The 15468-nt window shown below is 47.3% G+C and overlaps 1 protein-coding gene across 3 annotated transcripts in view; it reads right to left on the bottom strand.

Moving 5' to 3' along the window:
- Positions 1-15468, bottom strand: part of LOC115095822 (WASH complex subunit 2A-like) — a 257808-nt gene that overhangs the window by 177938 nt on the left and 64402 nt on the right. For all 3 annotated transcript variants that reach the window (XM_029610022.1, XM_029610023.1, XM_029610021.1), the window contains exons 8-11: positions 14854-14949; positions 14531-14615; positions 13562-13636; positions 5891-6006 (exon numbers count right to left, since the gene is read on the bottom strand). In XM_029610022.1, coding sequence (XP_029465882.1) covers positions 5891-6006; positions 13562-13636; positions 14531-14615; positions 14854-14949 — 372 coding nt within the window. The remainder of the gene's footprint in view (positions 1-5890; positions 6007-13561; positions 13637-14530; positions 14616-14853; positions 14950-15468) is intronic.

Here is a 15468-nt window from a genome sequence, read left to right on the forward strand (position 1 = left end):
ATTGGAGGCTGGGTGTCCGTCCATCCTAAAAAGGGAGCAAAAGTTGCTCACTTTGCAATTGTAGGGGGAGGCAAAGTGATACATATCCAGATGTCCCCACAAACAGAAAATCCGGGCTGCTACTGCCGGATTTAAGGACCACTCGTGTGGCTGGAAAGAGCGGCTCAGTTGGTCCACCAGCATATTCAACGCCCCAGCCAGGTACGTCATTCATAGGGACATGCCCTGCGACAGCGCCCAAGACCAGATCTGCACTGCTTCCCGATAGAGGAGATACGATCCCGTGATGGCATTTCGGGATCGGCTATCCTACAAAGCCAGAGAGTGTAGGTAATCGCCCAAAGCTCCATGAAGTTTAATTTGGCACAGAGCTTCCTGAGCTGTCCAGTGCCCTTGTGTGTGGAGGCCGCCCACATGCCCCCAACCCCCAGCCGTGAGAAGAGGCATCGGTGGTAAGAACTACTTGAGGCAGCGCAGGTTGGAATGGAATCCCATGCTCCAGATTGGAGAGATTCTCCCACCAGGACAGGGAGACCCTCAAGGGCTGCGTGATGAAGACACGAGCTCCAAGGTCCTGGGATGCCTGCTGCCACTGCAAATGCAGATTCCATAGTGCTCTGCGCATGCAGAGGTGGGCCAAGGGGGTGACATGGACAGAAGCTGCCACATGGCCCAGCAATCAAAGTAATAGACTAGCAATTACCTGTTGACTGCCGCACACCAAGGTCGCCAGGGAGGACAGGACAAGGGCCCAATCATGGGGCAAACACACCCTTGCCTGAGTTGTGTCCAGTCTGGCTCCAAGAAGTCCAGCTGGGAAGATGGGCAGAGGTTGGACTTTGAGTAGTTTATGACAAATCCCAGAGAGAGCAGCACCTGTATGGTAAGGGTCAAAGCATTAAACGCCCCTTCGCGGGAGTTGCTTTTGACCAACCAGTCATCTAGGTAGGAGAACAGAATCCCCCCTGACGTCTGAGGTGTGCTGGCAACCACTGCCAGACACTTGGTGAATACTTGAGGAGCTGATGCCAAGCCAAAAGGCAGCACTCTGTACTGGTAGTGAGCCTGCCCAACACAAAGCAGAGATACTTCCTGTGCCTCAGGAAGATGGCAATGTGGGCATAGGTGTCTTTGAGATTGAGGGAACAGAGCCAGTCTCCTTTCCTGAGGAGCAGTATCAGAGTGCCCAGAGAGACCATTTTGAACTTTTCCCTGTGGAGGAATGTGTTCAAGGCCCTGAGATCGAGAATGGGGCATAGGCCCTCAGTTCTCTTTGGTATCAGGAAATTCCTCGAATAAAACCCCTTTGTTGATGATGAGGAATGGGTTCTATTTATTTATTTATTTATTTAAAAGTATTTATATACCGCTTTTTAAAATAAAATTTTATCAAAACGGTTTACAACATGTTAAAATAAAGTAAAAATAAAATATAACTAAAATAAACTTAAAATACATAAATTTAACTAAATAGCTAGATAAATGTTAGCTAAAACAAATTATTAAATAACAAAATAATAATAATGGTAACATGCCATGGGTAAAGAGTGGGGAGGGTAAAAGGGATGGAGGGGGAGAGGGGGGGGGGGTAGCAACTTATCAAATTGTAATGTCCTAGAAAGAAGCTACCACTACCGCTCCCACAGCTAGAAGAGCTAGAAGTATATCCTGCAGGTCGGACAAACCCCACGATGGACATGGGGGAAAGTCTGTCGGGACTTCTCTGAAGTTCAGATGAAACCCCTGGCAAAAGATGGCAAGGACCCACCAATCCGACATAAGCAGCCAGCGGTGGGCAAAGCAATGAAGCCTGCCTCCCCCCACTGGGGGATCATGAGCCAGGGGTACAATGCCCTGACCCATGCTCCCTCGCTTCCAATCAAAACCCTATAGCTGGGGCCTGGAAGTTCGCTGTTGACTCAAGAGACCCCTGGAACCAGCACGGGATGTGCGAGTCCGGGAGGCTGGAGGATAATACTTTCGCTGCTGATAAGAGGACTTCCTGAAACTCAGCTGGCAAGATTTTCTGGCAGAGGAAGGCAGGTCAGAAGCACTAGTGCATAGCTGTTGAAAGGTTTCATGATGATCCTTCAGTTGGGCTACCACGTTCCTGACTTTATCCCCAAAGAGATTTTCCCCTGTACAGGGGGAGTCAGCCAACTTCTCCTGGACCTCTGGACGAAGGTCGGAAGCATGAAACCTGCTGCTGCTGCTGTGGCAGGTGTTCTGCAAGCTCCTGGCCCTGTTCCCACAGGTTCCAGCTGTACTGGGTCATGTATAACTGTTAGGAGGTGTTATGAGCGATGAGCATAGCGCTCTGAAAGACCTTCCTACCTAAGGCATCCAGATCTTGATGTTCTCGCCCCGAGGGGGGGGGGGCAGGGGAGCGGTGGCATGGTGCAGGAACGTTGACCTTTTTGAGATCGGACTCCACCACCAGACTGGTGAGGGAGATGGCATCTCTCAAAACCAAGGCCTGTTGCGTCAGGGAGGTGGCATCCGCCTTCCTGTTTACTGGAGAACTTGATATCAGGTGTTCCCACACCCTAAGGAGAAGAGCCTTAAAGATGTCATGGACAGGAACAGCCACTATCTCCTTAGGTGCATCGAGAAACTGGAGAACTTCCAGCACCTTATGTTGTGCATCCTTCTCAGTGAGGAGTTGGAAGGGGATGGCTTCGGCCATCGCCCTGACAAACCCCACAAAGGAGAGGTCCTCCGGGGAAGACAGACGCCTTTCCTCTGGTAGTGAAGGATCAGAAAGGAGGTCACCAGAGTCATCAGAAGAAGACTCAGAAAAATCATCTCCCCATGGATCGTACGGGCTTCTCCTCCTCAATAGGTCCCTGAGGGGCCTGCGCGGGTGAGGCCTGTCCAAACCCTTCGGCCTGGGCACAGAGGGTTCCAATGGTACTGACAGCCAGACAGTCAGGGCACAGGCTTGGGGAACTGTGGCCTCGGGACCAAAGCACCATGGTGTGCTGGCGATCGGTGTATGGCTTCCTCCGCGGAGGATCCGAAGATGGGAATCACTCCCGAGGAGGGTATCAGAGCTGTGGGGGGAACCGAAAGCCCCCCGGGCACTGGTTGCGTCTGAAGGGCACCAAGCAGGACATCCAGATGCTCGAGCAGGAGCATCAACAGAAACAGCGTGGGCTCCGGCACCGGTATGGGGACCGGTGCCAGGGGCGGTTCAATGCCCCGTAAGACTCAGAGCACCATACCCTGCACCCTACGGTCCAACTCCTCCTGGAAATTTGGTGAAACAGGACTGATGAAGGGGGACGAGGTGTCACTGCAGGTTCCTCGGAACCCCGAGGAGGCTTACTGCCCGGCATGGTCTGTGGGGAATGCCTGGGACTCCCAGAGGATAGGGCCTCCTCACCACGGGGCCTCTTCGGTGGAAGCATGGCTGATGCCAGTGCTACACTGGAACCGGAGCCATGCATCGACGGCAAGCAGTGGCGATACTTACAGGGTTTCCCACGGTGCTCGGTTCAGTCTTTCCCCGCCATGAGGGAGAAGGAGAGGAAACGGCCGCAAAACAAAAGTAAAATTACCAACTTTTTTTTTTTTTTTTTTTATTTAGACTTGCCTGAACTGGTCCAGGTTGCTGATCTATCTGGGTGGAGTGAGCCGGGCTCCCCGGTGTCGCACCCACGCTGCCCAAGGTTAACAATAGGGTCCTCAACCCTCGTTGGCAGCTGCCTCAAACCAGCAGATGATGGCCCTCTCAGGACATACCTACCCTCTGGGAGGCTGACCACAGAATTGCTGATTTGCTCTTTAAAAAAACAAAAAACACACACACACACACAAAAAAAAGAGACCAATTCACTAATTTTCCAAGACAACTATCCACTAATTCTGACTAACTATCCTAAACAAATACAATACCCTCACCAGACTGTAGGTTTTGCACCTCCATCTGCTTGAAGACAGAGTAATAATGCCGGACTGTAGGCTCTCTCCTATATGAGGTGGAGCTTTGTTTTAAAAACATGTGTCTCCATCTGCTAGAGAGGGGTGGGGCAAAACCCAGCAGTCTGGACTGATCTGGGTACGTACAGGGAAATGGAACTTTCTCTGAAGAGAGAACTGTGTTAAGCGGAGTGCCAGTGTTGGGACTGGATCTGTTCAATATCTTTGTGAGTGACATTGCGGAAGGGATAGAAGGTAAAGTTTGTCTATTTGCAGATGATACTAAGATCTGCAACAGCGTGGACACGCTGGAAGCAGTAGAGAGAATGAGACTTGATTTAAGGAAGCTTGAACAGTGGTCAAAAATATGGCAGCTGGGATTAAATGCCAAGAAGTGCAGTCATGCATCTGGGGTGCGGTAATACAAAAAAAGAGCTGAATGTGAAGGGGGGTGAAGGGCTGTTGAGCACGGAACAAGAGAGGGGCCTTGTGGTGATAGTATCTAGCGATGTGAAGACGGCGAAGCAATGTGACAAGATGATAGCTAAAGCCAGAAGAATGCTGGGCTGCACAAAGAGAGGAATAATCAATAAGAACATAAAAAATTGCCATGCTGGGTCAGACCAAGGCTCCATCAAGCCCAGCATCCTGTTTCCAACAGTGGCCAAACCAGGCCACAAGAACCTGGCAATTACCCAAACACTAAGAAGATCCCATGCTACTGATGTAATTAATAGCAGTGGCTATTCCCTAAGTAAACTTGATTAATAGCCGTTAATGGACTTCTCCTCCAAAAACTTATCTAAACCTTTTTTGAACCCAGCTACACTAACTGCACCAACCATATCCTCTGGCAACAAATTCCAGAGCTCTACTGTGCGTTGAGTGGAAAATAATTTTTTCCGATTAGTCGTAGAAAAAGGAGGTGATAATCCCCTTGTACAGGTCCTTGGTGAGGCCTCACCTGGAGTACCTGTGTTCAGTTCTGGAGACCATATCTCAAAAGGGAGAGAGACAGGATGGAGGTGATCCAGAGAAGCACGACCAAAATGGTGGGTGGTCTCCATCAAATGACTTATGAGGAAAGGTTGAAGGACCTAAGTTTGTATACCCTGGAGGAGAGGAGGTGCAAGGGAGATATGATACAGACCTTCAGATACCTGAAAGGTTTTAATGATGCACAATCAACAAACCTTTTCTGTTGGAAAGAAATCAGTAGAACTAGGGGTCACGAAATGAAACTCCAGGGAGGATGACTCAGAACTAACATCAGGAAATATTTCTTCACGGAGAGGGTGGCGGATGCCTGGAATGCCCTTCCGGAAGAAGTAGTGAAGACAATAACAGTGAAAGAATTCAAAGGAGTATGGGATATACACTGTGGATCCCTAAAGGCTAGAGGATGGAAATGAAGAAAAGCGCGCATGGGGCTAACTTGCTGGTATGGCGGGTACTACCCTTAAACAATAAACCTTCAACCTGTTGATGGAACTCCATCATTGCTTTCTGCTCCAACGGCAGGGAGAAATGAGGAAAAGGGGAATTAGAGTCAGACAACAACCAACAAGGACAATGAATTTTACAAGCCGTGAAAACAAATAAGCATGGGGGTAACTTGCTGATGTGGCTATTACTACCCTTAAACAATAAGCCTGAACTTTTTTATGCAACTCCAACATTGCTCTCTGCTTCAACGGCAAGAGGTGACGGGAAATTGGACTCAAACAGCAACCAACAAGAGCCCTGACTTTGATGACCTGGGAAACTGATAAATATGGGGGTGACTTGTATTCCATAGCAGATGCTACCATAAGCTTGCTGGGCAGACTGGATGGACTGTTTGGTCCTTTTTCTGCCGTCATTTCTATGATTAAACACTTTTCAGTGAATTTGGGTAGAAAAGAAACTTTATATTAGAAAACCAATCATTTGCATGTATAGTGAACTTATTTTCAGTTTGTTTACTAACCTCATCATCGTCATCAAATAGTCCTCTCCCTCCACTAAAAAGGCCACCTTTAGCACCAAAGGGTGAGAAATCCTCATCTGTCAGTTTGGGAGGTTTAAATATATCATCATCTTCATCTAGAAAAAAAATAAAAGAACCAAAGTATTCATAAAAGTGTTTTTTTTAAATATAAAAAATTGTTGGTTTATTTTTATCAGTTAGCAGTAAGGCTCAATAGATTCAGTTTTTTTTTTTGTTTTGGTTAGCCTAGCAGTTTCTTCCTGCTGCTTCGTATTTTTAGCTGAATCTGAACCAGGTCTGGGATCTAATGCTATGAACCTTTAAAAATTTGCTACTATCTGGGATATTTATTTTCTCTTCCCTCCACTCCATGTATTTAGTTTGGTCACTGTAGCGACAGTCCTTGGCTGGGGGCCAAGCACCAGGGCTACCTCTAGAACCCTGCAATAATGGGCCCTGAATCTGACCACTAGGTGTCACCCTTAAGCAATGACTATAACTCCCTCCCTCTCTCACACCAGAATCTATGAACAAAGTCCCAACCAACCTAGGGAGAAGACCAATTTGGGGATCAAATCAGAGACCTTCCACATGGCAGCACACTGTATAATTTTCCATTAACTTTTATGGATTAATGCCCCAAAATACATTAGTTATCTCACATTGCTGCTACCAAAAACGTAAATACATCCACTACCAGTAGTGTGATAGTTAATTTTTTAAAAACGTGCTTCCTGACTACTCCTTTTCTTTTTCCATTCCCATTTTTATCCTCCCATCTTTGACCCTTCACCACAACATGCCTAGGCAAATCTGAGAAGCCTCACTGGCTTCAGACACTCCTCTATGAACCCTCATCACCACTCATCAGTCAGTAGGGGTATCACAGTAGCAGCAGCTACCATCTTTTTATTTAATTCTGAATGCCAAAACAGAGATGCTGTTATCCAGTTTTCAGCATTGCTTCCAGATAAGTCTGAACTTTAATTTTCCCCGATGCAGTCTGACTTATGAGGAATTTAAGACTCAATGTGTCTCCAATACACTTATTTTGGCATTCACTTTAACTTGTATTATGAAAATCTAAATAAGTGTGTGTTTGATAGTGAAAATCAGCAGTCTCTTAAGACTATATGCTAATACAGGCTTGCTGATACCCTACTCTTTAAACATCTTTTAGAGGTGCTAGTGCACTGGGATTAAGACATATTGGCTTCTTACATATACCAAAAACTTTCAATAAATTTGAATCTCTCATCTAATTTTTTTTAAAATCATTTCCCCTTCCCCCCACTAAATCCTATTACCCATGTCACTTCATTCTCCATTCAGCAGGAATAAATCAATTGGTTTCAATATCAGTCACTGTTATAATTTACATTGATCAAACTTCTAATCCTGGAGAGGCACAGCTACATAAATAAGCTTCACATGTAAGTAAAAGGAAAATTAGTTCTTACCTGATAATTTTCGTTCCTGTAGTACCACGGATCAGTCCAGACCATGGGTTAAGCCCCCGTTCCAGCAGGTGGAGACAGACCAAAGTTCTAAGGGCAGCCCATATAAGGACGGAACCCACCCTGGAACCCTCAGTATAACCATTGTCAAAGCAGAAAATACAAGATCAAGCAAGTAACAGGATAACTAGTAATTTAATTTAAACCAACAAAATAACAGAACAATTGAATGAACTGTGTAACTAAACGCTCTTGTATATCTACCCCCGATCATCGTAACGATGCTTCCGGTGCCTATTAGTAGATTCCAGGAAGATGATGCAGGGGTCAAAAGAGAGAGTCCTATAAGAAGAAAAAAATAAAAAATAACAGGAAGAAAATTCGAGCGGCCAGAAGAACGGGCGGGTGTCTGGACTGATCCGTGGTACTACAGGAACGAAAATTATCAGGTAAGAACTAATTTTCCTTTCCCTGTACATCAGTCCAGACCATGGGATGTCCCAAAGCTTCCCTACAGAGAGTGGGACCCAGACAGTCCCACTCGAAGCACCTGCCGACCAAAGGAACCAAAGGCTGGAGCCTGAACATCGAGTCGGTAGTGACGAGCAAAAGTATGAAGAGATTTCCATGTAGCCACCCTACATATTTCTTGCGGCGACACTGATAGAGACTCTGCCCAAGAAGTCGCTTGAGAACGTAAAGAATGAGCTTTTAGGCCTTCAGGAACTGGTCGGCCCTTGCAAATGTAGGCCGAAGATATCACCTCCTTCAACCAGCGAGCGATCGTAGCCTTAGAAGCTTGCTTCCCCCTGTTGGGTCCACTCCACAGGACAAAAAGGTGATCGGAAACCCAAAAATCATTAGTGACCTCAAGATAGTACAATAAGACTCGTTTGACATCGAGACGACGAAGATCACTATTGCCAGACGCCGCGATATCCTCTGGCAAAAAAGCAGGAAGTTCCACAGACTGGTTAACATGAAAAGACAAAACAACCTTAGGTAAGAAAGAAGGTACGGTCTTGAGAGAGACATCCGAGTCCGAAAAACGCAAGAAAGGGTCTCTACAGGATAGAGCTTGAAGCTCAGACACCCTACTGGCAGAGCAAATAGTGACCAAGAAAACAGTCTTGAGAGTGGCTCAACGGAGAGGCTCGAATGGTGCCGAACAAAGAGCTCGAAGAACCAAGTTTAAAACTCCACGAAGGACAAATAGACCGGACAGGCGGTTTCAGGTGCTTAGCGCCCCTGAGAAAACTTACAACATCCGGATGAGAGGCGACTGCCCGACCTTCGACAGAGCCCAGGAGGGAACCAAGAGCCGAAACCTGAACTCACAGGGAGCTAACCGAAAGACCCTTGGAGAGATCACGCTGAAGAAAAGTGAGAATAACCGCAATTGAAGGCGAACGTGCCGAAACACTCAACTCCTCGCAGACATTTTCAAAAACCTTCCAGATCCAGACGTAGGTAAGCGATGTCGACTGTTTGCGAGACCTGAGGAGTGTGGCAATAACTTCATCCTTATATCCTCTTCGTCTCAAACATCTCCATTCAAAAGTCATGCCACTAGACAGAAGTGATCCGCCTGGTCGAAAAATACGGGACCCTGCCGCAGAAGATGGGACAGGTGACAGAGATGAAGAGGTCCATCCACAGTGAGATTCACCAGATCCGCGAACCACGGCCGTCGGGGCCATTCGGGGGCCATGAGAAAGACCGGACCGCGATGGAGTTCTATTCTCTGTAGAACCTTCCCCACTAATGGCCACGGTGGAAACACGTAGAGAAGAACGTCAGAGGGCCAGAGAAGAACCAGCGCATCCACCCCTTCCGAACAATGCTCCCTCCACCGGCTGAAGAACCGGGGAGCCTTGGCGTTGGATAGCGTCGCCATGAGGTCCAGGTGAGGGGGACCCCACCTGTGCACGATTAGGTCCATCGCTTCGTCTGACAGCTCCCACTCGCCGGGATCGAGATGTTGTCGACTGAGGAAGTCAGCTTGAATATTCTCCTTGCCTGCTATGTGGGAGGCCGCCAGGCAATCCAAGTGCCTCTCTGCCCAGAGAAAGAGCTTGTTAGCCTCTAGCGCCATTAGATGACTTCGAGTCCCCCCTGTCGATTTATATAAGCCACCGTGGTGGAATTGTCCGATAGCACCCGGACCGCTTTGTGGTGAATCAGAGGAAGAAAAAAATTTGAGAGCCAGGCGAATCGCTCGGGCTTCTAGATGATTGATGTACCACCGAGACTGGGAGAGGGACCAGAAACTTTGAGTCATTTGAGATTGGCAGACAGCCCCCCAACCGGAGAGGTTGGCATCTGTCGTCACAATGACCCAAGAGGGAGTCAAAAGAGGCACCCCCTTGAGAAGATGTGCCGGGGAGAACCACCATTGTATATTGGCTATGGTAGAGTCGGAGAGAGGGAGAATCTCTTGGTACTGCTCGGACATCAGTTTCCAACGGGATAACAATGCTTTCTGTAAAGGATGCATATGAGCAAACGCCCAGGGGACGAAATCCATGGTCCCTAAAACTTGCAGGTAATCCCACGCCGTGGGAAGTGGTAGACACACAAAAGTTTTCAACTGATCGATCAGGTTGAGAGTCCGCGAGTCTGAAAGAAAAACTTTCCCGACCCGAGTGTTGAAAAGAGCACCAAGGAATTCCAGCTCTTGTGAGGGCCGAAGATTGCTTTTGCAGTAGTTGATTATCCAGCCGAGAGATGTGAGTAGGGCTAAAACTCTGTTTATCGCGTGCGTGCAGAGGGCAGCAGACTTGCCCCTTACCAACCAATCATCTAGATAAGGATGGACTAAAATCCCTTCTCGTCGGAGAGCTGCCGCAATGACTACCATGATCTTGGTGAAGGTGCGGGGAGCGGAGGCGAGACTGAAGGGAAGGGCCCGGAACTGGAAGTGCTGGTCTAGGATCTGAAAGCAAAGGAATCTTTGATGTCCCCAAATGGATGGGGATGTGAAAATAAGCCTCTGTCAGATCGAGGGAAGCGAGGAACTCGCTGGGACGGACCGCCGCAAACACCGCACGCAGGGTTTCTATCTTGAAACGGGGAACCTTGAGGGCCCGATTGACCCTTTTGAGATCCAGGATGGGGCAAAAGGAATCGTCCTTTTTGGGAACAATGAAGTAAATTGAATACTGGCCGGCGCCCTGTTCTTGCACCGGTACCAGAAGGATCGCCCCCAAATCCTGAAGTCTCAACAGGGTGTGACAGACCGCAGGTCGCTTGGAACGGCCGCAAGGGGACACGATATATAGATACGGCAGGTCCCTGGCAAACTAACGTGTAGCCGTGTTCTATCACCTCGAGGACCCAGAGATCTGATGTGATTTTGGCCCACTCCGCGAGAAACAGAGAAAGACGTCCACTTAAGTTTTGTTCGGAGGAATGGACCGGCGGAATCTCATTGGGGAGCTGACTTAGTGGTTGTGTGTTGCTGATGGCCATCCCAGAAGCCTCGACGGCCGAAAAAGGAATGGGACCAAGACTGGGACCTGGAGACACCACCCCTGGGGAAGCCCTGATGCCGTAACGGCAGTTTCCCCTAAAGCGAATGCGAGTCGGAAAAAAAGACTTCGACTGTTTGGGACAGTCCTCTGGCAGCTTGTGGACCTTGTTCTGACCCAAGCATTTAATAAGCTGCTCCAGGTCTTCACCAAAAAGCAACTTGCCCTTGAAAGGAAGAGTGCCCAACTGAGCTTTTGAAGAAGTATCAGCAGACTAATTACGTAGCCAGAGAAGACGTCTGGCCGAGACCGCAGAAACCATAGCCTTTGCCCGGACATGAAGCAAGTCATAGAGGGCATCCGCCCATAGGCTATAGCGCCCTCCAACCGTTCAGCTTGCTCAGCCTAAGGCTTGCCCGCTGCATGAGACTGCTGCAAATAGTCGCCCGGACTCTTGAGAGCCAAAACTTCAAAGATGCGTTTCAAATAAAATTCAAGCTTACGGTCCTGCACATCCCGTAATGCTGTAGCGCCCACCACAGGAATGGTGGTACGTTTAGTCACCGCGGTGACAGAAGAACCTACCTTAGGAATCTTTAACATGTCCAGGCAGTCCTCAGGGAGCGGGTATAGCTTATCCATAGCCCTACCAACTTGAAGACCCGTCTATGGGGACTCCCATTCCCGGAGGAGAAGCAAACACTGCATTGCATGAAACGGGAAAGTATGAGGTAACGCCCTGAGTCCCGCCAGGACCAGGTCAGCGTTTGGTGTCATCGCTGCCGCCACAGAATCATCTGGTGGGGCTTCAATTCCCAGTTCCTGGAGAACAAAGGGAATAAGAGGCTCCAGTTCCTCCCGCTGAAATAAGTGCAGGACACGGGGATCGTCGCCCTCTAGTGCGGGGGCTTGAGCCGTGGTATCATCGTCCCCTAGGTCAAGCGGGTCTAAAGGAGGCTGGGGGGGGGGGGCCGCCAGGGGAGGGGGAGCACCCGGGACCACACGAACCCTAACCGGCCCTCAGGGTCCGGAACAACATCAGGGGACAGCACAGGAAAAAGAGCAGGTTTCGGAGGAAGGGGAACAATTTGGGGGGGGGGGGGGGGTTCCACCTCCCTCTGTAAGCTGGCCAAGTAAGATTCATGCATTACAAGGACAAAATCCGAGGAAAAATGGGTCCGGGCCAAATTTTTCACGGGGGAAAGGGGAGGTGAGGGGGGATTCGAGCCACGCCACACCCCCCCACGAGAGCGAATCGGGCTCAAATTGGGGGGAAATATCGGATCCCCAGCCCCCGGAGAAGCAGGAAGTGTTTCATCAGAAACACCCAAAATGGCCACCGCTGACACACGTTCCCGGGACGGGAATGGCTTAGAAACATGTCGGGGAGCCCTTCCCTGAGGTCTAAAATTTGGCGGTTCAGAAGAGGAGCCTTCACCCCCCAAAATACACCTGGAACATATCCCATCATGGGAGAGTCGGGAGGCCGACTCTCCACAAGCTAAACAAAAAGGTGGCCGTGGCATGGAGCAGGAAAGCAGCTGCAAAGCTAATTGAAAACAGATCAGCTGGGAGCCCCTGAGGAGCTGGGTGGGAGATTGAACCCCGCTCCCTCCTAACAAAATCAAACTGCTGCCTTTTTTTTTTTTAATTTAAACAAAGACAAGTAAAAAATATATTCTGTGAAAATGTGGGAAAACAAAAACAGTTTCTTCACATTAATAATTCATTGCATTCACAGAGGCAGGGGTATGATAATCCTCCCTGAAGCTCCACCGAGGTATGGGCATCTCGGGGCACAGCAGCAGATACAAAACGTGGGGAGAGGGACTGGCACCACCAGTATCACCCACACTAGGTCACCGGGAAGGGAACCTAGGCTGACAGAAATCAAGGGGCAAAGACCCCCTAGGAACCCCAAGAGCGAGGGAAACAGAACTGTCTGCCCTGACACAGTCAGTCAGAAAAAAATCTTTTTTTTTTTTTTTTTTTTTTTAATATATTTAAAAATTAAGAAGTAAATTAAAAGAGTACTTGCGCGAGCTTGCCCCAGAGAAAGGAGAGGAAAGAAAACACAGAGGGTAAGCTAAACAGGGAACCATAGGGTGAGTTGTTCCATCTGCTGGAGACAGACAAATACTGAGGGTTCCAGTCTGGGTTCCGTCCTTATATGGGTTGCCCTTAGAACTTTGGTCTGTCTCCACCTGCTGGAACGGGGGCTTAACCCATGGTCTGGACTGATCCGGGTACGTACAGGGAATGTGATGTTCATCCTATACATATGCCTTTCAAAGATTTAATAAGCAAGCAGCTTTTTTTTTTTTTTACTGCAAAAATGTAACTTGCTATTATAAAATCAGGAAAGTGGCTCCCAAGTCAGTTTTAACTATTTGCTTTTAAATCTCAATCTACCAACTGGCCAGTGCTGGCATGTTTCTGCTACAGGTCACTCAAAAGCATTCCCAGCTTGCTTATATTCTGATACTTTCATCAGGGCAACTACAGAAATACCTTTTAGTAATAATACAACATCTACATGTCAGTAGCCAGGCTCACTTAGAACTGAGCTCAAGGACACAACATTTGAGCTAAACATTTCCTGAGGCTGATCACAGGGAGAAAAAAAAAAAGTGTGTCAGACAATACAATTAGTATCTGGATTCCTGTATGTTTTATTCATGAGAACAATTAAAGCAGCACATTTTTCCTGCTTTGCAAGATTTGTTATGCAGAAGACAACCTACCATCTGATGAAACTTTTCTTGCCTCTTTCTTCTCTTTGACTTGCTTTTTAGTTTTGCTTTCTGCTGGATGTGGTGCTTGATGGGAATTAGAAATGGAACAAGTGATTACATAAGTTTTGTGGTTAAACACTACACACTATTGTGTAAAAGATTAGCAAACCCCTCAAGAGGGCTTCCAATTAACGGCATTCTAACCTACTTTGATCAACATCTTAACTTTATGCAGTTGATGTTCCAGAGAACTTTCCTTTTCTATCACCAGTTGAACTATGCTTCATATACAGTATTGGTGTTCCACCACACCCATACTCAGAAAAAAACAAACAATCTATGCTTGTCCTGTAGGAATGTGCATTCATTATGAACGAATGCGCAATCCACAACGTATAGGTCCCTATTTGTTGCATTCGTGGGTTCCTGAAACGTATGGTGAAACCCCCACGAATACAACGTATCATTAACAAATAAAACCCCCATCCACTATTGCTCCTACCATGTGACAAGGGCCGACCAATGGCACCGGTAGCCCCTGTGACATAGTAAGGACAAAAGCTATTGGCGCCATTTTGAATACCGGCAGCCGACTCCCGAGTGCAGGAGATCGCTCCAGGACCCCCGCTGGACCACCAGTGAGTTTTGGCAAGTCTTGGGGGGGGGGGGGGGGTTGTAGTTAATTCAATTTAAAGGGTTGGCATGGGGGGTTTTTCAACCTTAATGGGAAACAAATACTGTATGTAACTAATGGACGAATCGGGTTCCCCCGAAAACGGATGCAACGGATTTGGGTCCCGACGAATACGAATACCAAATCGGACGAATCCGTCCCTTCTGCACATCCCTATTGTCCTGTGCTTTCTTAAAATAGTGGAAATATTAGAGGCAGCTTATTTATTCTTGCAATGTGCATCATGGCTTTTTCAAAAGGTGGAGTATATATATAAAATGAAGTATAACTACAGAGAGACTTACATGCTTGGTTCTCATGTTCTGTAGGCACATCTCCTTTGATCCGTGCTGCCAACTCATCTGCAAAAGATGTCGGTCTTGTTCTTTTCTGTCAAATAAATGCATTTATTGCATATTTTAAAGTACTTAAAGTATGGAAACAAGAATGAGGTACAACATCATGCATAAGCCAAATCTAAAGCAAGGATAGTTTAAAAAAAGAGGGGGGCAGAGAAAAGGCTGATAACATTTAATGACAAAAGGTTTGATTCACTCAAACTTAATTTAGTTTTTGAATGTTTGGCTTCTTGCCTTATTCTTCACATGTTGACAATTTTCAGACTTACAGATTTTAGAGACTCTTTATCTTCCTCTTCTTCTTTCTCAGAATCCCCAAAGAGGTCAGAGCCATCATCATCCTCATCATCACTTAATGCAGTTCGCTAATTACAGCATGTATAAAAAAAAAAAAAGCAAGCCCAAGGAAGTTTAGAAATTCAACTAGGCATTATGCTGAATAAGTCCAAGGAAATTAGTCATGCATAAATTCAACTATACATTATGCTGAAATGATACTTTTATCAAAGATAGGAAAATTGGTTCTTACATGCTAATTTTCATTCCTGTAGTACCACGAATCAGCCCAGACTCCTGGATTTTACCTCCCCTCCAGAAGGCGGAGACAGAACAATTTCTGTGGACTCTGTCGTATACCCCTGAGGTGCCACCTAGAGTCTGTCAGTATTCCACTGTATCCAAGCAGAACAATAACGATTCACAACTTTCACTGAACAACCTCCCCCCGAAGAGCAGAGGAAATGAAGAACTTGTAAAAAACTCAAAACTATGCCCAATAATTCTGACCCTGAACAGAGGGGCATATGAAACTTACCATCAATAAATAATGAATTACCGGCCGAGCGGACTCTCCCTGGGTAGGACTCTGGGCTGATCCGTGGTAC

The sequence above is a fragment of the Rhinatrema bivittatum genome, chromosome 7 (genome assembly GCF_901001135.1).
Source record: "Rhinatrema bivittatum chromosome 7, aRhiBiv1.1, whole genome shotgun sequence".
NCBI classification, from domain to species: domain Eukaryota; kingdom Metazoa; phylum Chordata; class Amphibia; order Gymnophiona; family Rhinatrematidae; genus Rhinatrema; species Rhinatrema bivittatum.